This window comes from Mustela nivalis (assembly GCF_964662115.1).
Source record: "Mustela nivalis genome assembly, chromosome: 10".
Taxonomy (NCBI): Eukaryota; Metazoa; Chordata; class Mammalia; order Carnivora; family Mustelidae; genus Mustela; species Mustela nivalis.
This window is the reverse complement of record NC_139029.1, coordinates 46,459,740-46,478,482: the sequence shown is the minus strand read 5'-3', so window position 1 is coordinate 46,478,482 and position 18,743 is coordinate 46,459,740. Positions and strand designations below refer to the sequence as shown.

Below are 18,743 nucleotides of genomic sequence, written 5' to 3'. Positions count from 1 at the left end.
AATTATTAGTTAAGATTCCTCAATATTTTTGACTTCAAATTTCTTTTATACCTCATTTTATTATTAGTAGAGTTATAGAAGTTCTACTTTTAATTCAAGTATAGATTTTAAAATTTAATATTTTCCAAATCCAGTATTTATATTTCAGTTATCTCTAAAATAATAATCTTCATGCACTGACAGCTTCCAATAACAGTAATACAACTAGAAAAAATTAAAAGCAATTATACCATTCATTTAAACTATATACACACTATATATATATATACACACTATAACATGTGAACAGAACAAGTTTAAAATTAAAATCTCTTAAATAGATAAGAATCCTGTTTGCTCATTTAGTTAAGATGGACCTCTGTGAATAAGCAAAGAATAATCAGGTTGTAAACTTTTTGTTTCCCAGATGCAATAGTGCATTGGTACCATATGGCTCTCAGGACTTTGTAGGATACAGTTTCAGTGACTTTTAGAATGTGAGTCTAAGCTTTCTTCCTTGGTATTGGGTTTACAATTCTTTCAGAATCAGTCTAGACCACCACTTACATTTGATGAAGAACTTGTGCCATGGCAACTCCATTAGTCAGCTGTTTGACATCTTGACAAGGTGCAGCAGTATTGAATGTCTGCAGCTAAAATGACATAGAGCAAATTACTTCACTGCCTCTTTATACTTACAGGGTAGTGTTACCAACCCTCCCAAACATATATATACATAAATGAACATGACCGAGCTAAAAATTGTCCTGTCTTGTTTAAATTCTGATTGTGCCTAACAAATGAAACTATATTAATAAGTTTCTATGGCTATGTAATATTTTTATAAAAATAAACACTTAACAATTCATAAAATCATGAATAATCATACCTAAAATATTTAAATACATTGATGCAGTTTATGAAGTATTCCAGAATTTCTGAAAGCTGCATGTAATGCTCTTAAGACAGACAGCACTGTGTTCATTTTTAGGAGAATAACATCAAAAAGAGCTTTAGGAAAACCTATTATTTCAAATTAAAATTTCACTCACATCATGTGGTAGGACAACAAAGGCTAGAAATGTCAAGTCTAAAACTACGTAATTGACCACTGAGCTCTGAAATAAGGCAGGGCCTTAGCCTGCCATCCAACAATTAGTCTCAAAGCATGAACAGTCAGAGCCCACCCATCACATCAAGTTGTTTCTATGCACTTCGGTTTTAGATACTACTCTTTTCAAATCTCTATGTTAAACATTCATGTTCATGCTAAAAAGAGAAGTGGGGGTGCCTGCGTGGCACAGTCGGTTAGGTGTGTGACTCTTGGTTTTGGCTCAGGTCGTGATCTCTGTCTGGGTTGTGAGATCAAGCCCTGTATCAGGCTCCACACTCAGTGCAGTATCTGCTTATGGCTCTCTCTCCCTCTCCTTCTGCCTTTCCCCTCTCAAATAAATAAATCTTTAGAGAGTGAGAGAGAGAGAAAGCAATAAGCAAATACAAGACAGAAGAATTTTTCTAATAAGCAAATACAAGACAGAAGAATTTCTGAAAAGCAAATTACAACAGAGCTACAATGGTTCATATACTTCCTAGAAATCTCACCTGAACCCATAATGATCTTAAATTAAATACATTATGACTCTCTTTTCCTACACATATTCGTCTCCTTTACTATTCAATCATTGTTCTTTAGTTCACCACTTAACTGTCTTAATCTGATACAATTCTCTCCCCATGATTCACATTTAGTGATTGTTTGAGATTCTATAAATTTATCTCCATTATGCCAATACAACATGAAAGGGTGACACAGACAAATCTAGACACAGTCACTTTCAAAGTATACACACAAAGATAGTTTACTGAGCTCCTACTCTTGTGGGCACTGTAATATATGATGGGGTTACAAAGGAAAATCACCAGTTTTCTACCCTCAAGCAGTTTCAGTCAGGAGTTAAGAGGAGAGGAGAAAAAGACATAAATTATTTCTAGAAAATGCCATTCCCAGTCTCATGACACAGTATGCACAAATTGTTCTGAAATAGATGGGGGTTAACTAATTTAATTAGGGCTGCATTTAGGAAAGACTTCTTAGGGATGATGCCTGAACAGAAGGTCTTGAGTAAAGAAAGGGCCAAGACAAGGAAGCTTCAGGAAATAGAAACATTGTAAGAGTGCAAATACATGAAAAGAAATGGTATTTTTAGGCAACATACAGTTTGGTATTACTGGATTTCCAGTGCAAAGAGGAAAGAGAAGGGGTGACAACCAACGAGGGGTAAGAAAACAGATATGGGTCAGGACTCTGGAGGGCTATAACAAGCCTGGACTTACCCTTGATGGTATCATCCTTATAATAGGAAAGAGAATAGTTTCTACCTCAAAAGATGGTAGTGAGAATTAAACAAGTTAGCAAACAAAGCAAACTTAGATCAGCACCTGGCACACGGAGGAAGCTCAACAGCTGTTAGCAATTAACTATGATTCAGGGTTTCTCAAAGTTTGGAGTCGAAGAACAATACGTATGAGAATCCCTAGACATATTAAGTCAGAAAATCCCTAAGTGATTCTTGTGCACGCCGGTTTTTAGAACCGTCACTCTGGGTGATGATGAATCACTGAAGAGTAGTAAGGAAGAAAGTGACATCTTTAGCATATTTTGAATAGCAGCAATAGTGACACAGAGAAAGGAAGGGAGTAATTTTACACCTGAGTCTGATAGAAGATTCCTGCAATGGTCTTGTTGATAAAATGGACGGCTTAAGAGATAATTAAGGTAATGCTAACTAAAAGGACAGAATGAATTGATGGAATTTAAAATATAAAATAACCCGGATTTTGTAATGAAATGGATGTACAGGGAAGAAAAACCCCAGGGGATCTTTAAAAAGAAGACAATCACATATTTTCAGGTAAACTGTGGCTCCTACTTTTCAACCCTTCCAACTGACCGTTTCCTTCACTGACTTTTTACAAAATGTATACAAGTTATCTAAAAAGGATGATTTTAGAAGCACAGAATATTAAGTAGTAAAGAAATATGTAAAAATGTACATATACTAAGTAGTTGTCTTGTCGCCCACCATGTCAATTAAGATTAATTTTTCCTTCCTACAAACACAGAAATCAAAGTGTCTCTTGAAAGTTCTTTAACTAGTTGCAAAGTAAACTAGATAACATAGATTATGAATTATTTGGCCAAATATAAAGGCTTTATAATAAGAAGAGTGAATAAATTAAAAAGTTTGGTATGAGTAAGGAGGCCACAACAGAGGGCAAAGGAAAAACATCTCCTTTCACAATATTCTTTGTAGAAGTGAAGAAGCCAAAGTCTTTTTAGTGAGTGGCCCAAAAGGGACAGACAGAGCTTCCTCAGTAACCACAGTGTTCTGGCAAATAACCATCTTAGTTTCTTCTTTACCTATAAATAAAGCAAATAATCAGAACTGTGGAAATGTTGTCCCTGAATTGCTTCAATGTAAATGTCACCAAGACCAAGGGGAAAGGGGGGATTTTCACAACTGACAGCCAATGAAAACTGAACTTTGGGTAAGCTCTATTCTCATATTCTCTTCCTCTACATGCTCATTTCCGAAAAAAGATTACTGTTTTGAGTTTCATGGTTTTCATAAAAATGATTCAGCCTTCAATATTTTTTGTTAATCTGGGCATATATTTGGCACGAGTTTTTCCTTCACCTGCCTGTCAAAGTCAAAGAAAACAAGAACTGAGAAAACCATTAAAACAAATATGGTTCAACTCTTAATTTTATTGGTGAAATCAAAGTCCAAAAATTTTAAATTTCCAAAAGTCACCGAGCTGAGAGGCAGAATTAAATTTTTCTTCATATGAATACTTAAAACTCTCATATACTCCCTCTACCTTGTAAACGGTGCCCAAATTTATCCTTCAGCCCTAAGTTTTTTGCTAAGTAGCAGTATAACATTTTTAAGAAAATTATTTTAAGATGAGTTCCAAATTATAAAATATAACTTAATTGCCAAAAGAGGCACCTCTTTCCTAACCAGCTTTTCTTTATGAGTTCTCAAATTGTTAATGTTGATTATTCTGTCCCAGAACACCGTCTGGTGCTGAAAGAACACAGTCCACTACCAACTATCTTCTCATCTCCATGATTTAGCCCCATCATAAATTTTTAATCTTTTATCTCCTACTAGTTCCCCTCAACATGTAACATCACTCAGTATGGTAGGGAACACATTAAGAGATGAGAGGTATCATGACAAGATGTGTGTCTTCCACTAACTCTTTTGATCTACTGCCAAAGGAGACCTTTACATTACTGCCAGGGGTTCTTCCCTATGTTTAGAAATTCATTTCCCCTGATTTCTACTGAAATTTCTACTGCTGAAATCCATCAATCCTCTATAATACAGTTAGAAGTTCACCTCAGGTATCAACGAGAACCTACTTAATGGTGAAATACTAGTCTCTGAGGTCAGGGCCAAGACCAGGATATTGACTATCACCACTTTGATTCAATGTTGTATTGGAGATTCCAGCCAGTTCTTGTTCATGGGGACAGAGCAGAAAACCAGTCATACAAGGGCTCTGACCCCAAGGAGCAAATAGGAGGACTTCAGAAACTGTTAAATATTATAGACACAAAGAAAGTGGGTAACAGGTTACAAAGGGATAGGAGTGGGGGTGGGGGGGGAAGGCAGGTCAATCACTGTTAACTGATTAGGAAAGATGACAACAGATCCAAGAACCAAATGATGAAAAGAAGTCAGCCACTAGAAGAACTAGAAAGAGAATATTCTAGGCAGAGGAAAGAAAGGTTAAGAAAAACCTGATGTGGGCGCCTGGGTGGCTCAGTGGGTTAAGCCGCTGCCTTCGGCTCAGGTCATGATCTCCGGGTCCTGGGATCGAGTCCCACATCGGGCTCTCTGCTCAGCAGGGAGCCTGCTTCCTCCTCTCTCTCTCTCTGCCTGCCTCTCTGCCTACTTGTAATCTCTCTCTGTCAAATAAATAAATAAATCTTTAAAAAAAAAAAAAAGAAAGAAAAACCTGATGTATTAAAAACTGCTTAACTTCCTCAAGAAATAGAAAGTGCAGCATAGTAGGCATGGCGAGTGTGGCATCAGGAGAGTTTGGAAAACTTGGGGAAGTGAAGTGACATCAACAATGCAATGACTGGTAAAGACAAAATAAGATACCAAAGTTCACTGGGAATCAACTGGACAGGTAAAGAGAAGCCAACAGACAGAAGAAACTAAGGCAGAATATCATTTCACAATGGAAGCATCAAGTAAGATAAAGATAATATATCATAGTTTGTCAAATCCAGGAGGTGTAGGCCTTAGAAAAAAGGAACTCAAGTGCAGTGGGTTGAGGAGTGAATGACAGTTCAAGAAGTATAAATGATGAGTATTAAAAAACTCAAATAATTTGACTGCACAGGAAAGTCTCCTGTGTGGTTTTAAAAGGAAGTGACGGCTCTTTGTTCTTTCTCTTTAAGGTAAGGAAGATTTGAGTAAGCTTACATGTAGAGAGGAAGGAACCAAAGGAGAGGAAGAAACTGTAAATACAGAAAGAGAATAAATGATAAAGCAACATTTTAGAACAGGTATAAGGGACAGGATCTAGAGCAAGAGCCAAAGATAAGGAGGAGGTCATTTTCCTGAGAGGAGAAAAGTTGGGGGCTCAAACAGGGTACTGACAAAAGTTTGCAAAGAGAAACAGATGGAGCCGTGTGGTTGTTCTTAGTCTTTATATGGCTGGGCATGGTTATGCCAACAGGAAGACTTCACTATAACAGCATTCGTAAAGGCAACAACGCTGCACCTTCTCTGCAGTGCTTCAGCAACCTGGGAACTGGAGAAGCAAATAACCTGTTACACTCTGTCATCTATACCAGTTTTGTAGTTTTTGAAGGAATACTGCCTCTCATTGTAAAAGTACACAGCTCTACTACTCCAGCAAAAAAATAGAAATTTCTTTGATTATTCTCAGTATCTGTCTTCCTTAGTGCCCTGACCAAAGTAGGAACTGAGTAAATATTAGTTCAAAGAATAGAAACAGTCACATAACATTTTAAAATACTGTGATACAATTCAAGAAAATCCTATACTTCTCCACTACCTCATATAAGTCAATGACATCATAAAGACTAAGTTTACTATTTAACTCAGATGTTTGAAGCAATAAAGTAACAGATTAGGATACACCCTTTAATTAGCCAAAAACACCTCATTAAAAGCAATGTTGCCTCATTTCATGACAGTTTTAAAATACAGCATCTAAATCCCAATACTTATTTTAAATGAAAGTACTGATGAACAGTTAGCTAATTGCTTTTAACTCAGAAATTCTATATACTTGTATTCCACTTATAACAAAAGCTATTTACCTCTATACTGTTTTAAATTACGGTTATTTCCAGTAGACTTTATACAGGGCCAGAAATCTTCTCTGATTTCTCTCATTCTTGTGAATTACTCAAATTAGGAGATTGCTAGGGAATCTCATCAACAAATTACTACCTCCTGATCCAGTCTGTATACATCCCATTGTGTACACACTCCTCCATACACAACAAGTTTGGGGATGGGCACCATCAAAAACACCTTGTGGACACACCATTAAGTATCAACCTTGCCCGATAAGGTTTATAAACTACTGGCTGAGCACCTCCAAAAGGTGAGACATAATTTTACTGAGGGGAACACTGGAGACAGAGTCTGCCTGTCCAAACCGAAAACAAATTAGAAATACTAAACATGCACAGGGGCGCCTGGGTGGCTCAGTGGGTTAAGTGTCAAGGACTTCATCTCAGGTTTATAAGTTCAAGCCTTCCTGGGCGCAGAGTCTACTTAAAACACGCACACACACACACCCCAACCCTAAACACGCACAAAGTGCAAACGAAAATGCCAAGTCTCTTTCTTTAAAGAAAATGCTGTCCACTCAAGGGGGGAGGCAGCAAGAAAAGGGAAATATAAGCCCCCCACCCCAACATATCTTTTTCTGCACACAGGAAATATGTGCAAATATCCCTTCTAAATGCCTTCTACAAAATCAGATGTCCTGGGATCCTGGAGGAGCTCTCATGATTCAGGAACCAAAACCACCTCTTGGCCACCTGCGTCCAAGCAGAGCAAAGTGGTTCCGGTGGGAGGGAAGTTTCGGAGGGGGCCTTCGCTCCCGAGTGGCACAAAGATCTGTATAGGAAGGCTCTTCAGCAGACAGAAGGCAAGAGAGTCGGTGGCCCAGAGGGAGAAAACAGGGCGGCAAGGAGTAAAGGGGATGGACACTAGGCTCCAGCCACAGCTGTCAGAAGCACGATCAGGGGAGAAAGAGGAGCGTTCTGCGTCCCTACCTCCAGAGCTCCCTTCACCCCTCCCTCGTCTCCCACAAACATACACACACACCTGCCTCGAGACCCGCAGGTGGCACTCTCACGGTCAAGGGCGACGGGAGGCGCGGAGGGCAATGAGCCGAGTCTGCGGCGCCAAGTGGTGCGATTCACTCCGCAGGCTCACCTGCGGAGAACCCGGGGCGCCGGGCAACTCGCCTGGGCCCCTCGGCCCCCTCGACCTCTCGTACTCACCCAGATGATAAGGCTGTCGCACAGCGGCAGCTCGGACTGCGAAAGCGGCTGCGTCTCTTCCATGGTCTGGGCCGCCGTCTACGACGCCGCTGACACCGACACCTCCCTCCTCCCCGCGCTCCGCCAGGAGCCGGCGTCGACGACCTGCGCGCCGACCGGGAGAGCTCGGTAGCCAGGCCCAGCGCCCGCGCGGCTCACGCGCGGAGCCTCGCGCTGCCGACGTCGCCGGCGTAACCCCCTCCTCGCCACCGCCACCGCCCCCGTCCCCGCTCCGCCCCGCTCCGCGGCTCGCCCCCTCCCCCGTCTGGCCAGACTGCGCGGCTCTGCACCTGAGCCCCGCCCCCTTCCGCCCCTCCCCTCCCTCCCCTCCCTCCCCTCCCTCCCCTCCCTCCGCTCCCTCTCCACCCCCACTTCCCGCCCACTCCCGCACACCTCTCCCCGCCGTACTGAGTGACCAGAGCGCGCACCAGTCACAAAGAAAGTAGGTGCCCGAGAGGGGCGTGCGGGGCGGGAGGGGGCGGGAAGAGCGGGGATAGGTTGCGCAGGAGGGATTGCTGATTGGACGCACCCTCTTGGCTTTGACCAATCAATGTGAGACAAGACAGCCTCCGGGAGGGAGTGCGAGAGGGTGGGAAGGGGTTTGTGACCTGGCAGGTGCGGTGAGGGCGGGGGCGCGGAGCGCGCGTGCGCGGCGAGCGTTGTAGAAGCTGAAGCTCGCGCAGCCCCAAGGGCGAAGAGGCAGCGGGGCTCCAAGCGTAAGTAGGGCTGGCTTAGGCATCTTCGCGCCTCCTTTCTCGAGGTAGGGCAGCTCCTGGCTACACCTGAGGAGACCCCCGCTCTGCTGCCATGATGTCTTCAGAAATAGATCCCACCCAAGAATAAAAACCACTCGCGATAGGGAGAGCTGATTATCTCCTGGGCGTTCGTTGGCAAAGGACATTTTAATTTGCAGACATGGGAAAGAAATGTGTTTGCTAAGGAGGGAAAACTACCATAAAGCTGTTTTAAATAAGCTCTCACGAGATCACGAGCCACGGGCCACCGGCAATTTTATTTTAAATGGGGTAAAAGGGAGGACCACTTTCAGGTAGGAAAATGGAAAATGAAATCATCTTTTAGTTTTCAAAAAACATGGAATTTAACAATGTAAAATGCTCCCGATTTTGTCTTTTTTTGAGAAGGGGGGGCGGGGGGGACTTAAAGTTGGAAGCTCTCCAAGGTACTGATGTATGGCTTAGGCAGTTGAAATGGGTTGGGATATTCTTAATCTTGCTGTTGATTTCCATCACTTCACTCATTCATAAACTCATCAATTCATGCGCTGTGTAAAAATGCAGCTGGCTCAGTTATATTGCCGCGTCTTTATATTTAGACATTTAAAGTTTAAAACTGATGGATGACTGCAATTAAAAGCCATCAAATGTAAATCAGTCTCATTCTAAAAATAGAGTCCTTGCATTTGCTATCAAGTCTCAACATTATTCCAGAACTTTCTTACCCCATGTGGAGTCATTTTATATTTCTGGACACTAGCAACATCAGTAAAGTAATTTAATGAAGAGGAAAAGATCTAGGAATTGAAGACCTGGTCTTAGTCTTGACTTTACTCCTCACTGCTTTGTGCTGTGGAACCCAAGGTCTACATTTCTACAGTGATGCTAATGACACTAACCTTCCCAGTCTCCCTCACAGGGACAAACTGATACTGGATGTGTAAGAGTTTTATGAATTGAATAGTCTTTGGAAATATGAGTTACTACAATCATACATGCTTATCAGGAAGAGTCACAAGTGAATTACTAGGAATATTTAAGAAGAGTAACTGGGGGTCAAATGAGTTTTCCTTCTAAGCTCTGTAGAAGCAGAGAATAGATCCTCAGGGAAGGATGTTCAGTTGTCTTCATGATACTGGATCTAATAGAAAAATATGTGAAGGACATGATCAGTGAATTCAAAGAAGAAGAAATACAAATAATTCAAGCAAATATGAAAAGGTTAGAAAAATGCAAAACACGAATCATTGAAATAAAAAAATGAAAAAAATAATGTTCAGAAGAGTGAAGCACACTTTCTTTCATATAAAGCTGGAACAAACATTTTTAGAATGATTTTTCTAATTTTCTGCAATATTTATCAAGAAACTTTAAAATATCCATGCTATTTAAACCCATGATTCTGTAATTCCACTTCTGATCATAAATTCTATTGAAATAATCAGAAATGTAGTCAGAGGTTATGAACAATGTTATCTATTGCAATTCTATATATGCTGATCAATGTACATACAATAAACCAGAAAGGTTAACTACATTATAGCCAATTTATAAGATAGAATATTTGGCAACTAATAAAAATAATGCTTTGGAGAATATTTAATATAAGTTCATCATGATATATAACATTAAATTGAAAATTCATGTATTAAAAGTATGAGCCATATGATCTCAAAATTTTATTTAATATGTGCATTGCAAGAAGACAAAGGAATGTTCATTAAATGACTGTCATTTTTATTTATGGATAAAGGGATTATTTTCTGTAATCTGTATTTTTCATCCTGCAATTAGTTTGTATTATTTTATAATCAGAGAAATATATATATTTTAAAAGTGCCTGATACAAAATAGTCTATCATTTTCCAACTGTTGACATTCATTTCCAAAAGTTGGCATCTATATTTGGAGCATTGAATGAAACTGATTTTTAAACACTAGTTGTGGGGTTTTAAATTGGAATAATCTTTTGAAAAATTTTTGACAATATATATCAAGAATATTTAAAATCCTCAAAGTGTTTAAACCAATAGTTTCTACTTCCAGAATCTATTCTAAGAAAATAATCAGATGCAAACAAAATTGTTGATTGCAGTGCTAGTTATCAAAGTAAAAAAAGAAACAGTCATTAAATGTCTGAAAGAAGAGTGATTAAACACATTATGGTATATCCATACAATAAAATATATTGTAGCTATTAAAATATTTTGAAAGAAGTTTAATTGCTCAGGAAAAGGCTTAAAGAATAATACTAAAAGAAAAAATTGATGAAATAAATCTGTATATACAGTATGGCTCTCTCCCTCTGTTATATATATACTGTATTAGTATGGATCCCTATTTTTGTATCCATGTGAGTGTACATATACACACTGAGAGAGAAAGAGTAGAGAGACTAAACAAACCAAACTGTTAATAGTAATTTTGATGATATCAGGGTATTGAAATAATTCATAAGTTTTACCTTCTTTGTACTTTACAGTAATTTAAAATGTTTCTTTGGTGATTTTATTATCAGACAAAAACCTGTAGGATGAAAATGATTAAATTTTTAATATGGTTAGAACTTAATTTGGAAGAATACATAGAAGAGTATACACAAACACACACATACACACACACACACACACACACACACACAATCTGTGTATCTGTACAGAGAGAGATTGAAAAGAGAGTTGGTTAGAATTAAGCACAAACTTTAGAGTTACAGAGACCTGATGATTTCTTATTGCCTGCGTGATCTTGAGCAAGTCAGTTCATTTCAGTAAGCTTCAGTTTGTCTCTGCAAAATAGAATAATACTTGTATATATTTCTGTCTATTTCTACATTGGTTACGGATTTTTTGGTGGGAAGTGGGAGAAATCAAACTTGGGCAACTTTATAAAGAACAATGTTGTTGCAAGGATATGAGAAATCTTACAGATTCAAAGGAGTATCTGAAGAAGCCAGCATGGGATAGAGCAGGTCCCAAACCTGCTCATCAGAGGCAGGTAACAAATCTATGGAAGTCTTCTCAGGAGAACACCACCTAGATGAACATGATCAAATGGTTGCTAAGTTTTTCCCAGTCGTCTATTCAAGATTCAAGTTCCAGAGAAGGTGCCCAATTGGATTGTCATAGGATATGTGTTCAGCCCTTTGCCATACACAGAGCAGGTCCCCAGATACTTCTGCAGGACTAGTACCAAGGTGAAATTACAGGGTGGTTGATGGAGGGTGAGGGAGATGGATGCCTGCAGGCAAAAATAAAAACAATTCTCTCATAATTTCACATGGTTGTTGTGAAGATCAAATGCATATAAAATGCTTAACAGAACATAACTGCTCAGTACATTTTAGCTGTTATGGACACTGTGTATAGGTCTTGGGATGTGTGTGTGCATGCTTATGTTTCAACTCATTTTTTAAAACAAAGTAAATATATTAGAATATTAGCTGTGGTTATTCATGGTGACTATTTTTATTTTCCAGTTTCATCAAAGTGAACAAGTATCACCTCTAATTAAAATAAAACAAATAAAAGATAAGCAAAATTTAATTAAAATTCAAAAATACATTTTCTTAGAGAAATATCGGGTCAGGATGAGATTTTAAACTCTAAATTGGGCTAGAAGTGGATGGAGAAATGCTAAAAGAGAATCCCTGATTAGGTATCTCCAATAGAACTGTCATAGGCTCTACTTGTAAAGAGGAAATCTGTACTTTGCACCTACAAGTGATGGTGAGAAGAGATGGAGACGTCGAAGGTTTTCCCTACTGATATCTAGATGCCCTGAATAGCTGAGAGTGGACCTCAGTTAGAGGAAAACTCTGGCCTGGACAGCCACCAATCTAGATATTCAGACACAGCACCCACTCCAGCAGAGTAACCAGCTGCAAACATTCCAAGTGGACCTCATTAACAAAGCACTGATTCCTGAAGCAAACTATTGGGCCCCCAACACACAAGATCCTTACAGCATTATTTAGATGCAGCTGTACCTTGGGTAGTCCCTCAAACAAAAGTCCTATAGATGTTTTAGGGACAGAAGGAAAGAAAAAGGGGTAAAGAAAGGGAGGGAAGAAAGAAGGAGGAAAAACAATTACAACATAGGCTGGATCTCAGCAACAGAGAGATAGAAGCAGCCAGAATGATGCAAGATCCATCATAGGGGTTAACTTGGTTTTCTGTAGGATACCCCCAGGACTGGTCTGCAGTCCATGTAGTTCCAAAGAACTACGGCGGACTTGGGTTATGTCCAGTCAGCATCAAGCTCCAGAGGCAGTTACATGTAACAGCAGATACTTCTAGATTGATATTTTTCAGAACCTGAGTGAGAGTTTGGAATGGTAGTGTCTAGGTTCTGGAAAAGATTCACAAGCCCTTGTCAGAGTTCTTGGGAAGAGAAATGATGACAAAAATTGACATTTTAAAATTGCTTCTACTTCTTAGGCCTGTGATCCCAGTGGGGGTTAGTGCCTAGCTCTACTAACTACTGTTCTGGGTGTAGGGAGTAAAAACCAACCCCAGACACCAGCCAGGCACAAGCTTTGGCTTTTCTAATAAAGAGAAAATCTTGGACAACGTTGACTTGGCCGCTCAGTGGATCTGAACGTTTAGGTGATGGGGTTGGGACAGACTTCATCTATCTCCACACATACTTCCAGCTGGGGGGCCTATTCGGGTAGAGATTGGAGGACGAGGATCAAGAATGGGGGCTACTTTCCCCTGTATAAAAGGAAACAACTTACCTATTCCTCACAGTGGCCAGGAACTGAGTCCTGTTATGAAACTAATGATACAAGGAGATTGTAGGTGGCACCAAGAATTTTGCTTCTGGTGCTTTTATAGTTCAAGCTTTAAGTTCAAGAGACTTTCATATCATTTAGTAAAACTGCCTTTTCATGCAGTTTTTCAGTTCAGTACTTATGAGTGATGTTATCACTAACCTGGTTGGCTTCCCAAAGAGAAGATTTCGATGGAGAAGTTCAAATTAAGGGTGAAGCCCTCTCTGTTACTGGGGCATTTACATCTATATAGTACAAGGGAGTTTAAACATATGCTATAAGCAGAAAAACTGCAGGCAGTAGGTTCTGAGATGGAGATTAGCAGGCAGGAGGTTTATTAAGCAGCAGTCTTGGGAATTAGCTGTGGAGGAGAAGAAAGGGAAGCAGAAGTGCACAGAGGGAGAAAGCAGGCTGTGGGGCAGTCCTAATGAAAGTTTCAACCAGCTCCTGGGGAGCTCTGAAGCTAGAGTGGCCCTTCCAGGTTGTCTAAGTTTGGATGAAAGTGACTTAGTCTACAGGCCTCCATGTTGATCAATCTCTGGATGTGAGCTCTCCTGGAAAGGTGATGTACCAGTCAAGGCCATTCACAATAGCATCCCCAAATGTCGCAGCCTGAGCATCACATCACATTATCTTCTGGGTGGATGTGGTATGCTATCATTTAGAATGGTAAAGCATTATAGGGGCACCTGGGGGACTCAGTGGGTTAAGCCTCTGCCTTCAGCTCAGGTCATGATCTCAGGGTCCTGGGATCAAGCCCCGCATTGGGCTTTCTGTTCAGCGGGGAGTCTGCTTTCCCCTCTTTCTCTTCCTGCCTCTCTGCCTACCTGTGATCTCTCTCTGTGTCAAATAAATAAAATCTAAAAAAAAAAAAAAAGTTGGAATGGTATAGCAATGGAAGTGTCAGCAATGGAAAATTATCTCTAACTGCAGCAATAGTATAACTGTAAAGTTAAAACGGTCACAGAGGAAGAATGTTGGCATTGTTTCTTACATTGAAAAAGTTCCAAAATGGAAGGGGATTGTGGTCACAGATATAATTTCATGTGGGGACTTGGTGTCAAATCCCTAAACAGAGGCCTCCTTAGAGTACTTGGGAAACAGAAGTTAAAAAAGATAAATCACAGCACAGGGTAATATTATAAATCATATTTTTAAAAAGACTTATTTGCTTATTTGACAGGGGAGGAGCAAAGGAAGAGGGAGAGAGACAATCTCAAGCAGACTCTCCACTGAATACGGAGCCCAGCACTGGGCTGGTTTCCCCAACCCATGAGATCACGACTCAAGCTAAAATCATGATGAGCCAGATGCTTAAAGGTGCCCCTATAAATTGTATTTAAACTGATGAAAGGGATGTTTAGTCAGCTATTTATTGAATTAAAATTAATATTACCATTTTATTTATTAGGCATACTTAAATTCATCCCAAAGTCCTCCATGAAGTAAAATTGGACATAATTATTTTATGTTGTCCTAAGTAACTCAGATGATAAAAAAATAAAAAGTTGTATGTACTATTTTTTTCAAAAACTTAAAAAGGCAATAAAAAGACATATAGTAAAATGTACTGATAAGTGTAATCAATCTAAAGTATCACTGAAACCTATAAATCCTATACTTTATATTTCAGTTTAAGTGAATCACAAGACATGTCTTCATTTTACACTCTGTTAAAGAGATGATCTATGCTTATCATTCCATTGATGACCTATTTTTTATGTACAAAAATCCTTCTAATCCATGTAAGCAGATTTTAAAAATAAAGGCCAAATGCTGACACATAGTGGCTAATCATTTAATCCAGGGATGTTTATCTCTAAAAAACCAGTAAAATCTAACTTTACAGTATAACTATCTAAGGTACCTTCTATTGTCTCCAAGGGTATTGAAAATTAATATTTTAAAATGAATGATTTAATTTATATAAATGGAAAGTGGATAGAATCATGTCCTTGAGATAAGATTCACGGAAATAAGAAGAGCATGATTTCTAAAGAAGACATGGACCACTGTGCGAGAAATACTGCTTATATTTTATGAGAGCCTGAGAAAACTATATTGGATACCACTGTGGTTAAAGACAGTATTCTGAAACCTCTACACATGTACGAGTTGAAAATACATTAAAGTGATGTTTGCCAGAGGAAATGTATCTTGCTCATTCTCCACGTATTATATCACATAACTTATATAGAATGTAATACATCTTAAAATACGAAAACGATAGAAGAAATTTATCAGGGCATTCAAGGACAGAAGGAGAGGGGCTACCTAACCATAAGCAATAAGTGGGCCTTAAGAACAAAGAAGAAAATACCAGGAAAAATGTGTGAAGGGTTTGTTAATATGAGCCATTGTAGGAAGTACCTAGAAATCCAGCTACAGGAATTTTTGAAATTACTTAACTAAATAAATACTATGTAATGCATTTGGAAATATTTTCCAGAGATTGCAAAATCAAAACAAAAACATAAAAACAACAACAACAAAACTGATCTGGGCTTAGCCTTATATGGAAAAGAAAGAAGCTGCACATTTTATTAAAGTAGGAGATTTATACCATAGACAAAAACAGACTCTAAATGATGAAAGACCTCAGTGGAAGACAGGAATCCATCAAAGTCCTAGAGGAGAACATAGGCAGTAACCTCATTGACATTGGCCACAGCAACTTCTTTTAAGATACATCTCCAAAGCCAAGGGAAACAAAAGCAAAAATGAACTTTTAGGACTTGATCAAGATAAAAAGCTTCTGCACAGCAAAGGAAACATCAACAAAACAGGCAATCCACGGAATGGGAGAAGATATTCACAAATGACACTACAGATATATATATATATATATTAAAGATATAGTCAAGATCTATAAAGAACTTCTCAAACTCAACACCCAAAAAACAATCATGTCAAAAAATGGTTAGAAGACCTGAACAGACATTTCTCCAAAGAAGACATACAAATGGCTAACAGACACATGAAAAAATGTTCATCATCATTAGCCATCAGGGAAGTTAAAACCAACCACACTGAGATACCACCTTACACCAGTTAGAATGGCAAAATTTGACAGGGCAAGAAACAACAAATGTTGGAGAGGTTGTGAAGAAAGGGGAACCCTCTTACACTGTTGGTCAGAATGCAAGGTGGTACAGCCACTTTGGAAAACAGTATGGAGTTTCCTCAAGAAGTTAAAAATAGAGCTACCCTATGACCCAGCAATTGCACTACTGGGTATTTATCCCAAAGATATAGATGTAGTGAAAAGACGGGCCACCTGAACTCCAACATTCATAGCAGCAATGTCCACAATAGGCAAACTGTGGAAGGAGCTGAAATGTCCTTCAACAGATGAATGGATAAAGACGATATGGTCCGTATATGTAATGAAATATTACTCAGCCATCAGAAAGGATGAATACCCAACTTTTGCATCAACATGGACAGAACTGGAGGAGATCATGCTAAGGGAAATAAGTCAAGCAGAGAATGTCAATTATCATACGGTTTCACTTATTTGTGTGGAACATAAGGAATAGCATGGAGAACATTAGGAGAAGGAAGGGGAAAATGAAGGAGGGGGGAATCAGAGGGGGAAATGAACCATGAGAGACTATGGGCTCCAGAAAACCAACTGAGGGTTTTAGAAGGGGGTGGGTGGATTAACCTAGTGGTGGTTATTAAGGAGGGTACATATCGCATGGAATACTGGGTGTTACACATAAACAATCATGGAACACTACACCAAAAACTAGAGATGTACTGTATGGTGAATAACATAACATATTTAAAAAAAATAATAAAGTAGGAAACTTCACACTTTAATAATGTTTTATATGAACACAACTCATAACTAAGAAGATATCCAATCCTGAGGCTATAAACCACCACCACCACCTAAAATGGGTTGAGCAGTTATTAGGTGCTGTTCACTATTCTAAGTGCTTCATCTGTGCTACTTCATTTGTCCTTAACAATCTGACAAAGTAGTAATATTTTTTATTTTCTAGATGAGGAAACTGATGCATAAGAGGTATACCCAAGCATATACTACAAATAACTTGAATACTTCAGAAAATCTCTTTTCAGATGTAAAGAGAATTGTCCAAGGGGAGATCGGAATGGCTTTTTTAACTCTTATTGAAGTATAATTGATACACAAAAATTTTCACACATTTAACAGAAACATACTGGTGAGTTTGGACATGTCCACATACCTATGAAGCCATGATCACAATAAGGTTCTACACATACCCATCACCTCCAAAAATTACCTTGTAGAGGTAAAACCAATTTTTAAAGATAATCATTGCAAAATAAAATACAGCATGTACAATTCTTCAGTATTTATTGTGTCTATATTTTCCCTGTTACTGAAATATTTTTTCAGGCAGTCAAGACTCTTTTTGTGCAACACTGTGAAACAAGTGAAGCCATCACATCTCGTTGACTGAAATTAACTGTTACCTGTTAGAAATCTGCTGACTAAAGGCCAATGACAACAATAGATGTTTTAGAGACCTTAAAAATATTTGATATTTTGACACCTGTTTTTCACTGAAGTACAGTTTACATTTACACAAAATGTTACATTACTTTCAGGTGTACAAAATAGTGATTCAACAACTCTCTACATTATGCTATGCTCACAACAAGTGTAAACTTGAACTTTTACTTCAAACATAATTCTCCTTATAAATTCCACATGATTTTTCTGAAGAATAACTGGCCTATTAATAAATAACTGGCCTATTCTTTGCGGTGTATTTTATTTAATGTACAAAGTTCTTTTTTGGTTATAGTTAGCCACATTTTAAGAGTAACAAAAATAATTACCCTTTGCCCTTAAATACTTCAGCATCTATCTTCTAAGAATAAGGACATTCTCAGGCACCTGGGTGGCTCAGTTGCTTGAGCAACTGCCTTCGGCTCAGGTCATGATCCCGGACTTCCAGGTTCAAGTCCCGCATCGGGCTCCCAGATCCTTGGGGAGTCCACTTCTCCCTCTGACCTTCTCTTCTCTCATGCTCTCTCTTGCTCATTCTCCCTCAAATAAATAAATAAAATCTTAAAAAAAAAAGAAAAAAGAATAAGGACACTCTCTTAAGATAACCATATGTAATGGTCAAACTTGGGAAAATTAAATTTAACATTATTTTTTTTAATTTTTTATTTTTTATAAACATATGTTTTTATCCCCAGGGGTACAGGTCTGTGAATCACCAGGTTTACACACTTCACAGCACTCACCATAAATTTAACATTATTATTTGATGCAATCCTTCTTTAAATTTACCTAACTGTCCCCAGTTTTTTATTCTTTTTTTTTTTTCCCCTCTGGAACCCAAATCAAGGAATCAAGAATCATGCCTTGTGTTTATGGCCATGTCTCTTTTGTCTCCTCTAATGTAGGTCAGTTCTCCATCTGGGTGTGTGCGTGTTTATGTATTGTGGTATTTCATGAATGCAACATTTTTAAATAGTTCAGTCCAGCAAGATTTGTCAGATTGTTTCTTCATGATCAGACTTATTGCATGATCATGTTTAGCAGAGATGATGCTGTGAGCTCAGTGCATCATATTGGTAGGAGCATCGTACTGGATTGTCCAGTTATGGAAAAGGTTAATTTTTATCATTTAGATAGGAT

General features: G+C 38.7%; 1 protein-coding gene and 1 long non-coding RNA gene across 7 annotated transcripts in view; one reads left to right on the top strand and one right to left on the bottom strand.

Moving 5' to 3' along the window:
* The window catches only part of HOOK1 (hook microtubule tethering protein 1), a 70,721-nt gene extending 62,648 nt beyond the window's left edge, over positions 1–8,073 (bottom strand). The window contains exons 1-3 of one of the 3 annotated variants that reach the window (XM_082687704.1): positions 7,985–8,073; positions 7,553–7,696; positions 547–632 (exon numbers count right to left, since the gene is read on the bottom strand). In XM_082687704.1, the coding sequence (XP_082543830.1) occupies positions 547–632; positions 7,553–7,615 (149 nt within the window). In that variant the 5' untranslated portion in view covers positions 7,616–7,696; positions 7,985–8,073. Of the gene's footprint in view, positions 1–546; positions 4,793–5,010; positions 7,768–7,984 lie in introns of those variants that run through there. The other 2 variants (XM_082687706.1, XM_082687705.1) reach the window with 2 other exon arrangements.
* The window catches only part of LOC309842856, a 42,647-nt gene continuing 31,833 nt past the window's right edge, over positions 7,930–18,743 (top strand). For 2 of the 4 annotated variants that reach the window (XR_014299798.1, XR_014299799.1), the window contains exons 1-2: positions 8,128–8,307; positions 14,280–14,416. This is a non-coding gene — a long non-coding RNA (uncharacterized lncRNA). Of the gene's footprint in view, positions 8,034–8,127; positions 8,352–14,279; positions 14,417–18,743 lie in introns of those variants that run through there. The other 2 variants (XR_014299797.1, XR_014299800.1) reach the window with 2 other exon arrangements.